The sequence below is a fragment of the Sceloporus occidentalis genome, unplaced genomic scaffold, assembly GCF_023333645.1.
Source record: "Sceloporus occidentalis isolate IW3139 unplaced genomic scaffold, rSceOcc1.0.p SCAF_10, whole genome shotgun sequence".
Classification (NCBI taxonomy): domain Eukaryota; kingdom Metazoa; phylum Chordata; class Lepidosauria; order Squamata; family Phrynosomatidae; genus Sceloporus; species Sceloporus occidentalis.
This window is the reverse complement of record NW_028316990.1, coordinates 28448460-28468787: the sequence shown is the minus strand read 5'-3', so window position 1 is coordinate 28468787 and position 20328 is coordinate 28448460. Positions and strand designations below refer to the sequence as shown.

At 44.7% G+C, this 20328-nt stretch overlaps 1 protein-coding gene and 1 long non-coding RNA gene across 2 annotated transcripts; one reads left to right on the top strand and one right to left on the bottom strand.

The window, feature by feature from the left end:
• Nucleotides 1–307: 307 nt before the first annotated feature.
• Nucleotides 308–16552, top strand: SPSB3 (splA/ryanodine receptor domain and SOCS box containing 3). Its single transcript, XM_089540454.1, has 7 exons — nt 308–390; nt 7715–7857; nt 9232–9409; nt 9715–9902; nt 11810–11912; nt 13801–13926; nt 15650–16552. The coding sequence occupies exons 2-7, from the start codon at nt 7735–7737 to the stop codon at nt 15994–15996; spliced, it is 1065 nt and encodes a 354-aa protein (XP_089396580.1). The 5' UTR covers nt 308–390; nt 7715–7734; the 3' UTR covers nt 15997–16552.
• On the bottom strand, nt 3279–9242 carry LOC149306272 (uncharacterized). The gene is made up of 3 exons (XR_016282492.1): nt 9168–9242; nt 3645–3743; nt 3279–3466 (listed from the first exon to the last, which is right to left on the bottom strand). It is a non-coding gene; the product is annotated as an uncharacterized LOC149306272 (long non-coding RNA).
• Nucleotides 16553–20328: the final 3776 nt, after the last annotated feature.

The window sequence follows — 20328 nt, the reverse complement described above, 5'->3', positions numbered from 1 at the left end:
CTATCAGAGAAGACGAGGGGCTGAGCCTGGGCTGACCAATGAGGCGTCGTGTTGTCAGCCGAGGCAGCGACCGCGGCTGGCGACCGCGGCGTCCAATCACGAACCGAGGTGGCCCTTGTGGGCGGAGCGAGGAGTAGGAGTGAGGCTAGTAGGAGGCGGGGCATGGAGCGGAGCGGCCAATGGGCGCGGGGGGCGGGGCTTGCGGGTCTGCTCTGTCCTGAGCGAGAGGCGGAAAAGGTGTCGGGGGCGGAAGGAGGGTCGGCTCTCGGCCGCTTCCTGAGGGAAAGGCAGACGGAGACAGGCCCCACTTCCATGTCTCTGCGGACCCTTGGCCTCGCTTCCCGTTTCCCCGCCGCGGTGCCTGCTGGGAGCTCCCGCGAAGGAGGCTGGGTAAATATGGAGGGCCTGGGTCTTCGCCTGAGCGATTTGGGGGCAAAGGATCATAGAGTTGGAAGGAGCCCCAGAAGGGCCCTGGTCCAGCCCCGCCCCGCCCCGCCGGGACTCCCAGGCAGTCGAAGCGCCCCGGCCTCTGCTTAAAGGCCTCCGGCGACGCATGGCTTTAGTCGCCCTCCTTTGGAGGCCTCCTGGCTCCAGCTTCCCCGCATCCTTTTGAGCTGTGTGCCAGAACTGGGCGCAGTATTCTTCCAGGAGAGGCCTCAGCAGAGCAGAGGGCACTATTCCTCCGCTTCCATTGCTGCAGCCTGGCATCGCCTTGGCCTTGTTAGCTGCTGCACTGCACTCTTGGCTGGCCCCAGCAGCATCCCCCGCCTGAAAGCAAGGCTCATTCGTCCTCCTCTCTCGGGGATGCCGGGAGCCCAAAGCACCGCCGCCGCCTCCCAGACCTTTGCCTCCAAGGAGGCAGCAAAGCCCTGTGGCCCTTTTCCTTCTTGCCAGACAGAGGCAGGAAGCCTTCCTTCGGCCCCTCTCCGCTCCTCTCAGGCCAAAGCTTAGCTAAAGGAAGGGGGAGAGAGTCTCTACAGACAGACCCAGTGGGGCCTCCCCTGAGTCAGAGTGGCTTCATGAAGGGAGGCCCTTTGCCTCTCTCACACACAGAGCCCCACGAAGGGAGGCCCTTCCCTGGACTTTGCACTCAGCTCCAGGCGTCTGAGGAAGAAGGCTCAGGCCTAGGAACCATAGGCTCGCCCCTTTCAGAGAGTCTCAGAGCTGCTGCCAGAGCCCTTGCCCTCCCTTTCAGCTGTCTTCTCTTTTTAAACAAATGGCCTGCCTTAGTCTTGCAGGGGCTTCATCCCTTTTGAACTCTCACTTCCCTCAGTTTTCAGCTGTTCTGGGCTTTTAGACTGAGAGTGGCTTGGCGAAAAAGCAGGTTGCAAATAATGATGATGATAATAATAATACTGGTTTATCCTGCCCAATGTGGCTGTTAAAGATTAAGAAACTGGGATGGTTGTTGTTGAGTGGCTTCGTGACTTATTTGTTTGAGGGGTTGGATCTCATGGCCCTTGAAGTCTCCCCCAACTCTGTCTTATTCTGCGCCTTTTAGATGGCTGGTTTTTATAGTCGTTTCTATTTTGCTGCTTTGTAGTTTATAGTGTCAAGGAAATGCAACATGGGACATGCAGTTATAGAAATAAAATATGTATGTGAGAGTCAGAATGACTAAGCATGAACAATTAAGAAATCACACAGGCGTAAAGGATGATATAATTTAGAAGTCTTGGGAGCCAAGGACAAAATTAAGGAATGTACATTGGTAACACCTGAGACTTGTTACATGTACAAGGTGATCAGATGATGTTCACGGGTTGGACTTGAGTATGGGATGAACAAAAGTCAACCAATCATTGTGAATGTACACACCCACTAGGTGTAATTGTCTAGTGGGTGGCAACAAACATTTGCTATAATAATTGCCAGTTTTGCTAATGTAACTTGTGGGTAGTTGAGGAGTATTGGTAGAGTGTAGAGATATTGTGGATTGTTGGGCATATAGAGATAGTAACTGTATATAGTAGAATAAAGTAGATCTTTTATCTAAGACTACTGAGTTGTGTTGGTGTCTTGAGTGAAGATACAAGAACCAAATCCTGATGGTGTTTGGAGACATCTGAAGAAGAAGAGTGAGAAGGCTTGCAGAAGATTGTCAGGGTCTTCAGCCTGTTCTCAGAAAACTCTGCTGCTTTGGGAGAAAGCAATAACCACTGACCAAAGCTGGTCAGCTCAGCTTCATTAACAAGGTGGTGAGTTACAGCCTGAGGTGAAGAGCAACAACTCCCATCATCCCTGACATATAGTTCGGTCAAAACTTCCAGAAGAATGGATAGTGAAGACCAGGGGCTCCCAGCCTTTGCCCTGAGGAGCCCTTGGGGCTCTGCCTGCCCTTCCCAAGGGCTCCACAGTCGCTCAAGGGCAGGGGTAGGCAACCTTTTTGAGCCGGGGGCCGGGCTGCTGTCCCTCAGACAACTGGGGGGCCAAAGCCAAAAAATAAATAATTAAACAATTTAAAAAATTACATATATAAATACACCGGGACAAATGTAGAACAAAATTTTCAAATGGAGCACACTTTTTATTAAAAAATGGAGGACACACGAAAAAATTTGCTGATTTTTAATTTTTTTAAATATAAATGCATGTTTCTGAGGTTTCTATAGACAATTGCCCCCCATGCCCACCGCTTGCCTGCCACTTGCTCCCTCTTGCCCGCCTCCTCCTGATAGGCCAAAGGCCCCTTGCGCAAGAGGCCAAAGGCCCCTGCGGCAATCGGCAGCAGGACCGGGCTGGGGCCAGTCCCAAGGCCTCGCCAGGCCGGATCCGGCCCACGGGTCATAGGTTGCCAACCCCTGCTCAAGGGAAACGGAAGAAATGGAAATGGGATTTATTGATTGATTTATCTATACCATTGGATTTGGTATAGAGATGATGATTAAGACCCCCCTCTCTAAGCATGATGGTACATGAATTGATGTTTGGAGATTTTATGGAACTAATAGGGATGCATAATTCAGTATTAGTATTTTATTGACTGTTCAGTTGCATTGTATTATTTTAATGATGTAATCCCACTTCGATCCTTGGAAGAGGCAGGACATATTTATTATTATTATTATTATTATTATTATTATTATTAAAGGCTCTCAGGGCCTGCCCTCAGGCTTACAATCTAAAAAGACATGGCGCAAAAGGAGAAGGGGATCAGGTCCAGCAGTTCTTCTCTCCCTCTGAGGCCTGGACCAAGGCAGATGGACTGGAGGGAGGGCTGTCCTTCTTCCTTTAGGCCAGGCCTGATGGAGCTGTCTGGCCTTTCTCTCCCTCTCAGCTGGATGGTGGCAGAGAAGGAGGGCTCATCTTCTTACTGTAGGCCAGGCCTACCTTCCCCCTCCCTCCCAGGCTGGATGATGACAAATGGCATGGAAGGAGGGCTCTTCTTCAGTCTAGGCTTGATGGAATTTGGCCTGCCTTTTCCCTCCCTTCAGGTGCATTGGAGGGAGAGCTCTTCTTCTTCAGGCTAGAATGAAATTAAAGATTAAGAAACAGTACTTAACACTATTCCTAAACACCATTAACCTGTAAGACCTAGGGTAGGCCTCTTAGGGGCTCCGCCATAGAAGCTGATTCTAAAAAGAGCTCCGTGAGTCGGAAAGGTTGGGAACTTCTGGTGTGTAGACATTGAGAAGTATGTGTACCTTGTTTTGCATTTCCGTTTTTACTGGGCCAGTGTGCATCTCATAGGCCAGTGTTGTAAGAGAGGGAAGGCCTGTAGTTCTTCAGCCCTTTCAGTGAATCTGTAGGAAAGGGACAAGTGACAACTTGAATTAGGTTATCAAAATTGTCTTTGTTAACTGCCTTTGAGTCAGCCCAACTCATGGCGACCCTGCGGATGGGACATCGCCAAGACCCCCTGTTCTAAGTCCTGCTCATGTCCTGCAGTCTGTCCACCTGGCTTTTGGTCTCCTTCTCACCATCATCATCATCATCATCATCATCATATTATTATTATTATTATTATTATTATTATTAAGTTTGTTTATAAAGTGACGTAAGTTTACACGGCACTGTACATAGCAAATATCAACATAGAAACAAAAAAGCCTGCCTAGGTTGCACAGTCTAAGATCTTCTACCTTTGCTAGCATTATTGACTCTTCCAGTGAATTGTGCCTTCTCATAATGTTGCCAAAATATGACAGCCTCAGTTTGGTCATCTTGGCTTCCCAGGAGAGTTCATGCTTCATCTGTTTAAGGACACATTTGTTTGTCTGAAGCGAAAAGCAAACCTTATTTTTTTTTGCACAAAGAAAAGTATTGTGTCTGCCATATAGCAGTGGCGATTAATCTCCTACCTCCCAGATGGTTTGAATGGTAACTCCCATAAGTCATTACCACTGGTTATACTGGTGGAGGCTGAAGTTCAAAACAACTAGAGGGCCAAAGGTCCTGCACTTGTGGCACAGGGTCTTTATTGTGGCAGTCCTTGTGTTCAGCCCGCTTTCCATTCATGCTTAGCCAAAATTGGCTTTAGTTATTGGCTCTTATAAAATGACAAAGTTTGTTTCTAGCCATCTCATTCCTCATAGGCCAACTCATTTGCCAGCCAGCTGAGTTGCCAGGAGTGGTTATGTGATCATTGAGCTGAGTAGCCTTAATCACATTATGTTAATCCTGGTGTTTCTTATGTAATGCCAGCGATGAGCAGGATTGAAACGGGATATTAAATGCCTATTAGCTTGGACAGCATTTGTGGTCTCGTCCTTCTAGGTCTCTGGAAATCTGTCTGGTGTAGGAAGAGGCCAACTGAATACATCAAAATATGTTAAAATGGTTACTTGATGGAGCAAGAGCTTTGCCTCCCTATGGCTGCTCCACTCTGGGGATGGGTCGACTGAGCAGCTGAGCGAGTTGACAGCCAGCCTTTGCCCTTTTCTGTTTCTTTCTTCCCTCCTTTCCAGTTCAAAGACGGGACACCTAAGATCTGAGGTGATATAATGGGGGCAGATATACAGGAATCCTTCGAATCATAGAGCTGGAAGAGACCACAAGGGCCATCCATTCCAGCCCTTGCCATGCAGAAACTCACAATCAAAGCATCCCCAACAGATGGCCATCCAGCCTCTGTTTAAAACCCCAAAACTTCACTACACTTTGAGTATGTTCCACTGTCAAACAGCTCTCACTGTCAGGAAGTTCCTCCTAATGTTGAGGGGAAATCTTTTTTCCTGGAGCTTGCATCCATTGTTCCAGGTCCTGTTCTCTGGAGCAGCAGAAAACAAGCTTGCTCCATCCTCAATATGACATCCTTTCAAATACTTAAACAGGGCTATCATATCACCTTGAAGTTGTCACTTCTCCAGGCTAAACATGTCCAGCTCCCTAAGTTGCTCCTCATAGGACATGATTTCCAGACCCTTCACCATTTTGTTCGCCCTCCTCTGAACACAGTTCCAGCTTCCTTCAGCACCTTTGAGACTGAGAAAAGACATTTCTAGCATAAGCTTTTTTGGACTTTGATCCACTTTGTCAGATGCACCATATCTGATGAAGTAAGTCTCAAAGGTGATGCAAGATTTGCTTATCTCTTTTTATGTTGAGCTGGACTAAAATGGCTTTGTCTTTGAATTTCTACTATGACTGGCTGCATATTTTATTTCAGTGAGAGATGTATGTATGTCTGTGGGCAGAGGCAACTCACCACATTTTGTCTTGGCTACTTGTATTTGTGACTGATGGAGAGTCAAGATATTTGGTGAAACAAACAAGCTGAGCAATGCATTCATTTGTTTGTCTCTTCCTCTGAGCACTACTGTTTGTCAAAACATGATTCCTTAAGAATGACTACAGCATCATATCCTGTGTTTGACCAATCTAACACGATTGATGTAAACAACTAGCTGAGACAATTATGGATAAACACACACAGGTGTATATATACAGGTATACCTCATTTAATGAAGTGGGTGTGTTCCTGGGCATGACTTCTTCAACACAAAAATTTGTACCAGAGGCAGAAATAACGTGGAAAGATACAAAAAAGCAGAGCTGTTCAACATGTTTCAGCCAACATTTTATTCAAAACTTCTTCCAGAATGTATCCAGGGATGAAATTATCTTTGACTAGCCTACAACTTTATTATGATTTTCATTTTAGTGATCAGTTTAAATAACTATGGGCTCGTAAAGACAGGCCAAAATAAAGCTGCTCCGGGTCTCTTTGGAGGTATGCTATTTAAATGACACACACATCTTAAGAGGCCAGAAGCTGTGCCAAAGCTGCACTCCAGTCCTTAGGACAAGAGCATGGCTTTGGTGTGGCTTCTGGCCTTTTAAGATTCATGCATCATTTAAACAGCATACCTCCAAAGTGATTCAAAGTAGCTTTATTTTGGCCTGTCTGTTTGGGCCCATAAGACATATATTATAAATTCCACATAACAATATACTTAAAACAAACAAAAATTTAGTTAAAAGTAAAACAAACAAGCATTACATCACAAGAAGGGAACCAAACTATAGTTACTTCTTAATTAATTCCTTGTCGATGACTCTCCCCCCTTTCAACATATCTTACATTTTATGACTGTTATATGTTGGTTATATCAACTTCCATCCAGTCTTGTCAGTATTTCTTTGAATCTTTGTTCTTCCAAATATTTCCCCCTATTCTCTTGTTCTTTCTGTGTAAATGACTTTCTTCTTTGTTCTGACCTCGCTTCTTTTTAATTGTCAGTTTCTCCCTCAGATTCTCTCTCTCGCTTCTCTCATTTTCATCAATCTGTATACAGTGGGCCCTTTGTATCTGCTGGAGTTTGTTTCCAGGACCCTTGTGGATACCAAAATAGGTGGATGATCAAGTTTCATTATATACAATGATACAGTGAAACAGTGTTCTTTATATATGATGGCAAAATCAAGGTTTGCTTATTGGAATGTATATATTTCTGAATATTTTCAAGTTGGGGATGGTTGAATAAAAAAAAAATCTATGGATAAGGAGGGCCAACTGTACTGATCTTTCCTCAAATGTTATTCCTTATGCGTGTCCATTTTTTTCTTACATAGTAAAACTGTCTTCCAATTTTCTTCCCAAGAGTTCAAGGTGGCGCTTATAATAGTACTGTAAAATAGGTTAGTCTGCAAGACAGTGGCTGGCTCATGTTTACACAGTAACTTTCATAAAGGACCCTTACCTTGTATATGTTTTTGCATGAGTTCAAGTTGTTTGCAACTTATGGTGACCCTTTGTTGTGTGTCTTCAAGTTGTTTCTGACTTATAGCAACCCTAAGGTGAATCTGTCATGGGTTTTCTTGGCAAGATTTGTTCAGAGGAGGTTTGCCATTGACCTCCCATGAGGCTGGGAGAGTATGACTTGTCCTGGTCCACCCTGTGGGTTTCCCTGGCCAAGCTGGGAATCAAACACTCAAAGCACTACAGCATGCTGAGTCTCATGGTGACCCTAAGGCAAACTTATTATGGGATTTTCTTGGCAAGATTTGTTCAGAAGAAATTTCCGTCTGAGGCTAAAAAAATATGACTTGGCTAAGGTCACCCTGTGGATTTCCATCTTATTACCTCTTCCAGTATTACTTTTATCTCCTTATTTAGGCGGCGATGTGGAATCCTTAGTACTCATTAGGTGTTCTAAATAATAAAGGGCTCTCTGAAGAAAGGATCCTTGTTCCTGTTGTGCAGTTAATAGGATAGGCAAGGAAAGGTTGGCTGATAATCTTTTAAGATGACACATCTTGGTTTGTCTTCCAGATTACCTCTTCAAAGGCTCTATGGCTCGACGTGTGCGCAGCAACAGAGCTTGGCACTATGTCCTAAGTGGGGTATGCCGTGACGGAGATTCGCAGGCATTGCCTTCTGGGCCCCATGGTTGGTCTTACGATTCTGATGGACAGGTAGGATAGATGGCTGTTTCATCTGCAAGACTGCTGTCTGAAGACCCATTGTTTTTGGATACTTGAGACTGCTAGTCTTGTTAGGTAAACTGTTAGCATGTGATCACTTCAGATTTTTGCCTAGTCTTACTTCTGGCCAAAACTCTTAGCAGTGATGTGCAAATTGATCCAGCAGTTAGCGACATTTATTTAACCAAGATAAATTAAACTAGAATCTGTGGTGAATTTAATGAGTACAATTGGCCCATCCCATCCGCAGGCTTGAGCTCACATGGAAGGCAAGCCCCAATAGGAACAGTGGGGCACACCCCCATGGCATGTACAGCATACTGCGGTGCGGAAGCGCGCCCAATTATCCTTAATGGGATTTGAGCATACGCTCAGTTTCTCTTACATGGGGGGGGGGGATCTGGAACGGATCCCCGCATAAGGGGCAAGCCAACTGTATATGTTTCTATACTAGATCACAGGTGGATAATACATGGCTTGTAGCCAACATGTGCTCCTATACTTTTGTTTTGTAGTCCCATCCTCCCTCAGCCATTGCCACTATTCACACTGCTAAAATTGGGGTGGTTCTCTACCTTATTTTCCACTTAAGTAAAAGAAATAGATGCTGTGCCTTATAGTCTTGTAGGGCTCCTGCAGAAGGAACCACCACTGTTGTTTTCAAATGTTTAGTGAGTGGGAGCACTGGATAGTCTTCTAGCTTGGTGTTAAAGCATATGTTTTTTGTGCATAAGGTTGTTGGTTCACTCCAAGATAGCTCCAGTTGAAAGGTTTTTGGTCAGTAAAACAAGGAAAGGTCTATGCCCAAGAACCAGGGGAGCAGTTGCTAAACCCAAATTTAAAATTTAGATGTTATACCCAAGTGCATAGGAGGGAACCACTGAAATCATCTTGTAAATGAAATAAATTAAGCAGTGTATTAATGCAAAGGTCTGTAAGGAAAAATAACAGTACTAAGGTATCAGAAGAGATAAAGACCAGTCCTACTTACTATGTTAAGTGTCTTGTCTTCTCTTCTTACCGTTAAGAACTAAATAGTCAAATCTGTGTTTTGCCATAGTTTGTAGCTACATGTGTAAGTCACTATTACTTGGTTCTTTCCTTCATCACTTCCTGAGAGATGAAATGTGAGAACAAGCAGATGGGGTGGAGGCAAAGGCTTTTCCCCCCGGAGCCCTTCTTCATGGGCAATCTTGGGGACCACTGAACCACAAGTCTCAAACAGGGCATGATTGACACTAGTCACAGTGAACAATACCAGCTGATGTCTTAAAGTAAAAAGCATGTTTCAAAATACTTACTTTGAGGATCCTTGGGAACCTTCCTGAAGGGAGGGATTGACTATCTTTTTCTTTCCTTCTGCAGCATAGTGATTCTGATTCAGAGCCAGAATTTCCCTCTCTGTTGCATTCCATACCCACAGCAATCCCTGTGACTGGAGAGTCGTACTGTAACTGTGAGAGCCAAAATGGATCTCCATTCTGCTCTAACCCTCATGCCATCCACCGGATCATGGATTGTCAGTGTGGAGAAGAAGATGAATGTAAGGAAATTCTGCAGTTTCTTCTTTTATTGTTGAATTGAAGCAACATGGCAGCACAAAACAGTCATGTGGGATATGTGAAAACTGAAGCTCTGAAGCAGAGAAATAAAATGTAGAGATTGATTAAGGCCCTAGAAGTTAAGAGTTCAAACCCTGAATATTCAGTCCATTTCTCTTCTCAAAAGAGTCTTGTCATTCTGGAAAAATGTCTGTCCCTACATCCAGAATGAAAAGAAAAAAAATTACTAGTTGACATGCACATGATAGTAGACCCAGTACATTTATCTTCTACATCTTTTCCCCAGACTTTGATTGGGTATGGGATGATCTGAACAAATCAACTGCAACACTCTTGACCTGTGATAACCGCAAGGTGAATTTCCACATGGACTACAGCTGTGGCACTGCTGCCATCCGAGGGAACAAGGAACTTGCAGAGGGGCAGCACTTTTGGGAAATCAAGATGACTTCACCAGTCTACGGCACTGACATGGTATGTTAATTCAAAATGAATAGGTGTCAGGCAGTTTAACCAAACAATACTGTAGGTTTCATTCATAGATCTACAGTTTAATGGCTCTATACCAGAGGTGGGAATCCTGTGGTTCTCCAGATGTTTGATCATAGTAATATATATTCTTATATATGTTCTTAATATGGTTGTGTATTCTCAGCATTAAGAGTATACCATTAAGAATAAGCCATGATCTGCATACGCACAGTAACCTCCACATTGTTACATGCATGTGAAGCTGTTTCTAGTCCTCCCATAGTATGAGTGTTCCCCAATTTTTGCCTCTGTGTGAGTGCTGGATGGCTGAGACTGGTGTATCCAATGATGTTCATATACAGGTTGTTGCTGAGGCAGAATCATATCACAGTGACAGAGCACAAATTTGGAAGTCTAAGGTTCCATATTGGACATATGTGGCTGAACGGATCATGTGAATCAGTGATGAGAAATCCCTGTAGAGCCACTGTCAGACACAGTAGGCATGGGGATCATACAGCTTTCCTGATGTTAATGAACTGTAACTCTAAATCCCATCAGCCCTACCTAGCATGGTCAGTGGTGAAGGATGATGGGGCAGGGCAAAAATTAGAAATGCACCCCCTTCCTCACTGCCATCGCCATCATCCCAGGAGGGCTTAATTTTAAGAATAGCTGTTATGGCTCTTCTTCGGTGTTGGGGACTGCAAGTAGTTCGATACAGCACCTCAAAAGTGATATCCTGATGATATCAGTAAGCATGAATGTAGTATTCCCTGGCTCAAAACATGGAATAAAACCCATAAAGAATGCGGACAAGGGGGTATTTTCACAGTAACAAAAGTCATTATGTTGTATCAGACCTTACTTATCAGACCTTACTTATCAGACCTTCTTTCTCCTCACCTTCCCACGCGGGCCCTCCGTTCTGGTAGTCAAGGTCTACTGTCTCAGCCCAGGATTTCCTCTGCCCCATCCCGGATTTGCCCCTTTTCACTTGCTGCCCCTCACTCCTGGAACCTTCTTCCCCCACAAGCAAGAGCCATCACTTCTTTAACCAGCTTCAAACCGGAGTTGAAAACCATCCTGTTCAGAGAATCCTTCCCAGGCATTGCATAATTGTCGCTTACTATTTGATGTTCTTTTGGTGCCTGTTTATCAAACCATTTCCTGTATTGCTATGTACTGTATATGTATTATCCTACTTGAGAGTATGTATTTTCCCTGGAAGAAGATTAACCATCCATTATGAAGCCAAGCCCTCCCTCCAGTCCATCTGCCTTGGTCCAGGCCTTGGAGGTAGAGAGGAACTGCTGGACCTCATCCCCTTTCCCTCCACCTTTCCCTTCTTCTGTGTCATGTCTTTTTAGATTGTAAGCGCGAGGGCAGGGAACCGTCTAATTAAAAAGATTGTATGTACAGCGCTGTGTAAATTTACAGCGCTTCATAAATAAAGGTTAATAATAATAATAATAATAATAATAATAAGAAGAAGAAGTAGTATGAGCTTTCTGGATACATTGACTAGCCTGAAATTAAGCTATCAGACTTTATTGAGCTTTATGTGCTCTTCTAGGAAAAAGAAATGTTAGCTATTTTAACTGTATGTCAGCATTTTAATTTCCTGAGCCAACGGAAATGCAACTTACTTTAGAAAGCAGTGAAAACCAGGAATGAAAATGTGTACAAGCTTGTTGGGTAACGTGACTTTCCCCAGAGTATGGATTGTTAAGAAATGTGTTTTATGTCGCTAGAACAGAATCAAATGTCTTTTTCGAGTAAACAAAAGACTTACACTAGATAATGTTTAGGTAATATATAGCTTATTCCATGAGTTCATATAATCTCCTCCTTTTTTCCTTCCTTTCGGTCCACTCTCCTCCCCCACCTCCTACTGGTTATCTATCTAGATGGTGGGAATTGGGACATCAGATGTAAATTTGGACAAGTATCGGCACACATTTTGCAGCCTGCTGGGCAAAGATGAAGACAGTTGGGGTCTGTCTTATACAGGTAATGGCTGTAGAGAAATTGCTGGAGTAAATGTAAAAAAGGAAGGCTTGCTGATAATCAGAGATAATCATGTGTGAGTCCTCATGAAGGTTCTTTCTCCAGTAGCCTACAGCTGAATGCGTGAGCCACTTGGCAAAATGCTATGAAATAACAGTTTGTGATGGTGATTGAAATGTGATTCAGCTTTCACAGACATGACTTGATTTTGAATAGTGTGTGAAACTGTCACACAAAAAGTGCTTAACTAATGGTACTTAAGTACATTGTACAGTACCAGAAAGATGTGGTGGCTTAATGGTTAAGGTGCCAGTTTTGATGATCAGAAGGTTGACAATTCAAGGTCCAAGTGCTGCATGATGGGGTGAACTCCTGACACTAGCTGCAGCTTCTGCCAGCCGAGCGGTTGAAAGCATACAAATGCAGATAGATGAATAGGTACCACTTCAGTGGGAAGGTAACAGTGTTCTGTGCAGTCATGCTGGCCACATGATCATGGAGTTGCCTTTGAACAACGCTGGCTCTTCGGAGATGAGCACCACCCCCTACAGTCGGTGTAATGGGATGCTGCCTGCACAGAATTACTAGCCATTAAAAAATAAATATTTGGCAAAAAATGAGGAAATTGACATTTTGCCAAGTTTCAAGTATATGAGAGCCATGTTTCCTCCATCCTGCCAGTACATTTCAGAGATAGAAAGGCTGCATGATTGTCTTGTGAAGCCAATATCCATATATTTGCTGTTAATCAGCATTTATAAAGTACACAATGACACATCTCTGCTCTGAGGAAAGTGCAAGGAAGAATTTGATTCAGTTATCAAAAGAGGGGAGATGCAGGTAAGGCTGAACTGAGAAGTATTTATAGTTAACTGTTGGTTGTAGTACGGGATGGGTTTAAGCAGTGAAACCAAAAACTTCATTGAAAACTGGGTTTTGAGGTGAGATTAAAAGAATTAAATTACATGACATAGGCCCATTACAAACGGGCATAAAGTACGTGCTCCGTGTGTACTAGGGTTAGAAAGGGCGCCCCTAACCCTAGTATGTGCCGAGCACGTACAAAATGGCGGCGCCCTATACAGATGGGCACCACCATTTTGACGTCGCGGATGCTTAACGTCTGCACGTCGCGCGGCGCTAATGATGCTGCGAGTGCACCATTGGTGCCTTGCAGCGTCAGCACACCGCAACAAGAAGCGCCATTTTGACGCTTCTTTTTTGCGGTGCCGGGGAGCCTTGCGGTTTGGCCACTGGGGCTCCTCAGCGGTGCTAATGACAGCGCTGGCAGACTGCTGCTTTCAGGCAGTCTGTAACACGGCATAGTAATTTGGGGGAAAGAGTCTTCAATAAGGGGCAGCAAGGGACTACGGGTAGAATTGTTTGGAGAGAGTCAGGGCATTTTTGTTCTTGTGCTTCTTTTGCAGCAAGACATTTTTCTTTCCTGAGGTGTGAAAATATGGGTACCTTTGGTCTGCAAAAGAGAAAATAACAGCCAGAAATCATTTTTAAAAATTGAAAAGCTATCATGCAGACAAGAAAACAGATGTTCTCTGTTGCTTCAGGAATCAGAACCAATGGGTGGGATTGTTCATGGAAGCAGATTTTGACTAAACATTATTAAGAAATTAGGAGATTTTGGAAATGGAGTAGACTGCACTGGGACGGGGTGGGTTGTCTTTTCCCAGAGGTACTTAAGCAGGGACTGGACTACCCATACTGCTCTTACTATGTCATGCTTTATTGATCGTACACTTGGTGTGGAGTTTGATTAAATGACCTCTGAGGTGTCCCTTCCACTCTTATTAATTTAAATAAGAGTAGGAATACATAGAAGAGTGAAATGAATCTATTGCATGTGTTGTAACTGTGTCTGCCTTTTGTGTTTTAGGGCTCCTCCATCACAAGGGGGACAGAATCAATTTCTCAACAAGGTTTGGCCAAGGCTCCATCATTGGAGTGCACCTGGACACATGGCATGGAACTTTGACCTTCTTTAAAAATAGAAAATGTATAGGTAAGATTAGAGTTTTCTTTAAATTTGCTAAACATGATATAGCTGAAAATTCTAATCTCAAACTGTGGGGTGGGATCCCCATGGGGGGGGGGGTGAGAGTTGGAGGCTCTGATCCCCCTCCTCTGCTTTCTAAATGCCTATCCCAGGACAGGAAGGACAGGCGGCCTGCTCTCTCACTGCCTCCATCACCCTTGCTATGGCAGTAACCAGCTAGCCAGCAGTGTCTGCCTCAGCTATGCCCAGCTCTACAAAGGATGTACTCTATAGGAGCCATTATATGGCTGTAAAATGTATAAACTGTTTTGTAGGAAGGCCTTCAAGTGGAGCAAAAAGAAGGCCAGCTGGCCAGCTGTTTGATTACTGCACCCAAGGTGACCAGGTGCAAAGGGAGCAATGACTAAACAGCTGGCTGAACAGTGACCAAGAAGCCTCTCACTCATACTTGCCTTTGCCGCAAGGCCAGCATGGGTGAAAGGCTTTTCGGTTAATGCTCAACCAGCTGTTCAGTTGCTGATCTCAAGGTGAAACTTTGCCCCAGCAAGAAAGGACTCTTAATCTTTCTTCCCCAGGGTGGATCCAGCTTTACACATTTTCCTCCAGCAAGAAGGGACTCTATCCTTCTTTGCTGGGGCAGAGATGGGAGATTGGCATGGATGGGAAATCAGAGATTTTAACTACAGGACTGCTTTTGAAGTGAAGTACTCCTTCCAAGAATCAAACCAGGATACTCATCATCACTCCTTTCCCAGAGAAATACCTTCCCCACACTAACATTGTTTCTTCTGCTACCTCTTTTCTTGGACTTCCCAAACCAAAGAAAGTGAGCAACAGTACAGTACAGCTCCAACCTGCCAGCCAAGTCCTAGCAAAGCTCATGAAGCTTAAGCAGGGTCCCAAATTTGAAAGCTCCTTTTTGCCACTGCTTTTCCGTGCCACCACATGCTATACCTCCTTGCTCATTCAGTCTGTCCCAAAATGCCACTTCTCTGAGCCACAGATGCAATGCCCTGTGCCCAAGTCTCACAAGAGTTTCCCAACCACCTCTCAGAGACATAGCCAGGATTTTGGGTAGGGGGGCGCACTTAAGGCTTGGGTGCAGGGGCGCACGCGATGGGCGCACTCGCCATTCATTGTACTCCAGGAAGGAGGGTCCATACCCCATGGAACCCCCCCCCCCTCCCGGCTACATCCCTGCACCATTGTTGGCAAAAGAGGAGTGAACTTGCACAGATAAGCAAAGAATGGGAGATACCACCATATGAAACAATCAGCAGGGCTACTTGGTGTTTTTAAGGGACCCTTAAAAGAGAAGTTTCATGCAGTCCTCATCCTCACCATGGTCTTAAGAGCTGCTGCTTCCCCTTGCCTTCCTTGCATGTCAGTACTTTGAGCGCAGCCTCCCCCTGCTGCTCCCTTTTTCCTCACCACCCCCCTGGAGCTTTCCACTGCCTCTGGGTGGGGGCAGTACCACCCACTTTGAGAATCACTTGTCTAGAGTCTTGGGACACAACTAGGCCTCTGTGGAAGGCTGCATATGCCCAGTGGGCTCATATGGGAAGAGAAGGTATTTCATATGTCGTGGCCTAAGCATGAATAATAGGATGCCACGAGTGTCAGGGCAGACGCTAGAAATATTGGTTAAATGTTTTGGTGTCTAATCTTTTTCCTTCTCTGTGAGCATGTGTTGTTTAACCTTGGCCTCCTTCCTGATATCTCTACACAGGAGTGGCTGCCACACAACTACAAAACAAGAGATTCTACCCCATGGTGTGCTCAACAGCGGCCAAGAGCAGCATGAAGGTCATCCGCTCCTGTGCCACCCATACATCCCTGCAGTACCTCTGCTGTTACCGCCTCCGTCAACTACTTCCTGACTATGTTAACACATTAGAAGTTCTGCCTCTTCCTCCAGGACTCAAGCACATTCTACATAACAAACTAGGCTGGGTACTGAGCATGAACTATGGCTCGCTCCAGCCATCATTTTCTACCTCCTCAGGAAGTGATTCAGATAGTTCATTCAACTCAGAGACTGAGGCATGCCAACGGAAGAGATGCAGGAGGACATAATTTTTTTTTACATCGATGGAGTTTCTTGAAAGATAAAGGTGGTTCAAGCTGGCCTCCATCTTAATGATGGCACACCTGAATGCAATATCCCCCCCCCCCCCACCCTTCATTGAAGTCTTCAAAACTTACAAGCCTTTTTCAGCTTTGTACAAGATTTTCCGAAGAAGCAAGCCGTTCCCGTAGCTGGATTTATCTCTTTGCCCCTTGCTTGTCAACTGCATTTCACCAACTTTTCTGGAAGCTGCTGAACAGGACAGTGAACACATCCTACCACAAAAAGATTTATGAAAGGAAAATTGAAAAGCCATCCCATATGTTCAGTTGCTTTGTCATTTGCAACTGTGATACCGCTGATGATTTAGGGCATGAGGACAACAATAGTTAGACATAAGGGTTCTTATCTCTGTTTTTTTCCTGTGCTTTTGCACTCAAAGCTTAGACTTGTAACTGATCTTGTGTGAACCCTACAGTTTCCTTTGGTGCTTTGCATGTCTAACTTTTCCTATATTAAACTGTATAAAAGAGTAATTAAAGGACAAGCTTACGTTGATTGTAATAAGGAAAGCCTTATTGTGACCCTTCTACAGTGGAAGTCTAGCTCTTCCTTTTCAACTTGAAGGCTCAGGTAGATCTTACCACTGTCTGGCATTAGGTGAAAGTCTCAGATATATACATTTCTTTCTCTCACTTGCCTTGACTCTTGAATATCCTATTTCACAATAATTATCATTATTATTATTTCACAAATAATAATAATAATTATTATAAATAAAATAATATTTCACAACGAACTAACACATCTGAGCCAGGCAAGTCTTAGCTTGTATTTCTTTACTAATTGTAAGAATTCATATCCCATGCTTCACATACATTCAACCTCCTAATGAAAGAACCATTCAAATTAGGAGGCTTGGGCCAACAAAGAGTCTTTGCCTCATGTGGAGGGGGGTAGCTACACACAGCTCTGCAAATGTTATTGGATTGCAATTTCCATTAACCTTACCTTCAGCTATCCTGCTTAAGGATGATGGGAGCTGTGATTCAGCAACACTGCAAGAGCCCAGAGAGAGAGGCAGCTCATATATTTTACCTATATACTGCCTTTTGACCAAGATGGAAGCCAAGGTGGCTTACAATAAGAATCCTGTAGCTTGCTGGATATTTGCAGATGCTGGCTCCCTTCAGTTTCATACAGCATAATGAGGCTTGAGAGGAGGGAGTAGCAATAGCTGAGGGACCACAGGTTGGCCTTCCCTCTCATAAACAGCAAATTTGGAAAGTTTGTTTGATCACAGTGTAACACAAAGGTTTGGAGGGAATGGGCAGAAAGGAGTATGAAACTGGTTGTAGAATTGGAAGTGTCACTAAGGATCATCTAATACAACATCCTGTTAATGCATCAATAACTCAGCTCAGCTAGAGTGCCTTATGCATATATCTTTTCGATCATGTTTGTAATGAGAGACTTAGAAAGCTGGGTATGTTTAGCCTGGGGAAGACACCGTTAAGAGGTGATATGACAGCGCTATTTTTGAAGGTGTCATATTGACGCTTATGATCATGATGACGATTCTTCCCTGTCCTGGAGCGCCCTCTGGTGGCGGAAAGGGAGCGTTGCAGCCATTCTCAGGCTCCAAGGGGCTCAGGATTCCTGGCTCCTGGGTTTGGGAGACTCAGGGCTGCTGGCATCTTTGGGTCCACATTTACAACAACAATAACAATAATAATGAGGCAGGGGAGCCAAAGGCTTTGGTCCTGGGCATCCTGAAGGGTTCCCTGCTGCCCTGGAAAACAGACTGCAAAGCATGGCCCTTGGGGACTACAGCTCCCAAAAGAACCTCAGGATGGGAAGCGGGTTCCAGTCCTTGTGGCCCCAAGCTCTGCTTTTGTTTCCCTGAGGCCAAGTCACAGAGGGACCCCTGGATCCCCAAATGCATGGATGCTATGGGATATTATTAGGATTAGGATCGGGATTATTAGGGGCCTTGGTATCCACTGTGGTTTGGTTCCAGGACCTTCCATGAATCCCCAAATCCATGGATGCCCAAGTCCCATGAAATGCAATGGGATGTTATATTATTATGATTATTATTACAGTGGGTCTTTAGTATCCTCTGAAGCATGGGCCCAGGATAGGATCCTGTCCTATCTTATCCTATCCTATCCTGTCCTATGCTCAAGTCCCATTATATGCCATGGGGAATCATCCTCATCCTCATCCTGGGCCCTTATAATATCCACTGAGGGTTGGTTCCAGGGCTTTCTTTGGAGGCTCTTTTGACAGAGAAGCCGGATGGCCATCTGTTTTTGGGGTACTTTGATGGAGAGTTACTGCATGGCAGAAAGGGGCTTGGACCAGATCCTTCTTGGGCTCCCTTTCAGCTTCTATGGTTCTAAGAGGAAGGAATCCAAGGACTATTATTATTGTTGTTGTTAGAATAACATAGAGGGCCATGGCAACCCCGTATGTATACATATATATCTATATCTATATACTCTCAGAGGAGGGCCATGGCAACCCCATGTGTGTGTGTGTATAGAGAGAGAGAGACTCAGACAATATATATCCGGTATATATGTATAATATTACATATAAATAATATTAGATACACATTTATATATGCATATATATATATATATATATATATAAAATTTTATATAATTATGTAAAATAAGTTTTTATAATTGTATATAATTTTATAATATTAAATTATATAATGATATAAATTACACACACACAGGTATATAAAATCTTCAAGCCCTGTGTCCTCTGTCCTAGAGCCTTTCAAGAAGACTAGGGTTGACTAGGGTTCCCATCATCCCCAGGCCATGCAGAGGTTGGGGAGGTCTCCCTGGCCCCCTTCCTTCCTTCCTTCCTTCCTTCCTTCCTTCCTTCCTCCCTCCCTCCCCAAGCTCCTTTCTGGAAAGTCCCAGAATCCTCCAGCCCTCCAGGGGTGATGGGAATTGTAGTCCAAAGGGCGCCAGCAGCACCAAACCCATCATCCTTCTTCCCTCTGGTTCTGGAGCCAGCCCTGGTCCTGCAGCAGAAGCAGAGGGAAGACACACACACACACACACATATATATATAATCTTTGCATTTGTCTTTATCATAGCTTTTGCTGCGCAACGATGGGCCTTTCAGGTGAGCCCTGGGAAGGGAGCGATCTCTGGGTCGATCTCTGCCAAAGGGGCTGCAGTGCCCTGAGTGTCCACAAGAGGGCGCGTTTGTATTAGGAATGTTCTTTATCAGCCACTCCTGCGATTTCCCCATTGGCTCCCCGTTCCCGAGGGGGCGTGGCCTCCTTCCCTTCCCCTGGACCTTCCTCCGCTCCCATTGGCTACCTATTCCTGAGGGGCGTGGCCTCCCTCTGCATCCTCAAAATCACGTAAAAGGTGAATGGTTGATGATGATGATTGATGGGGTATCATAATAATAAGATATCCTATAACTGGGACTCAGAGGGGCTTACAGTGTCAATTGCACTCAGCTGGAGGATTATTATTATTAACCTTTATTTATGAAGCGCTGTAAATTTACACAGCGCTGTACATACAATCTTTTTAATTAGACGGTTCCCTGCCCTCGGGCTTACAATCTAAAAAGACATGACACAGAAGGAGAAGGGAAAGGGGATGAGGTCCAGCAGTTCCTCTCTACCTCCAAGGCCTGGACCAAGGCAGATGGACTGGAGGGAGGGCTTGGGTTCTTAATGGATGGTTAATCATTTTCCAGGGAAAATACATACTCTCAAGTAGGATAATACAAATACAATACATAGCAATACAGGAAATGGTTTGATAAACAGGCACTAAAAGAACATCAGATGGTAAGCGACAATTATGCAATGCCTGGGAAGGCTTCTCTGAACAGGATGGTTTTCAACTCTGTTTTGAAGCTAGTTAAAGAAGTGATGGCTCTTGCTTTTGGGGGAAGAAGGTTCCAGGAGTGAGGGGCAGCAAGTGAAAAGGGGCGAATCAGAGATGGGGCAGAGGAAATCCTGGGCTGGGACAGCAGACCTTGACTACCAGAACAGAGGGCCCGTGTGGGAAGGTGAGGAGAAAGAAGGTCTGATAAGTAAAGAGGGGCCAGTCCATGGAGGGCTTTAAATGTCGACAGCAGGAGCTTATACTGAATGCGGAAAGGGAGAGGGAGCCAGTGAAGGGATGCCAACACAGGAGAGATGTGGTCACAGTGGTGGGCGGATGTGATAATGCGTGCAGCTGAATGCTGGACAGAGATTAAAGGACGGAGGTGAGAAAGAGGAAGCCCAGCCAGAAGGACGTTACAGTAATCGAGTCGTGAGACCATTAGGGCATGGACCAGGATCTTG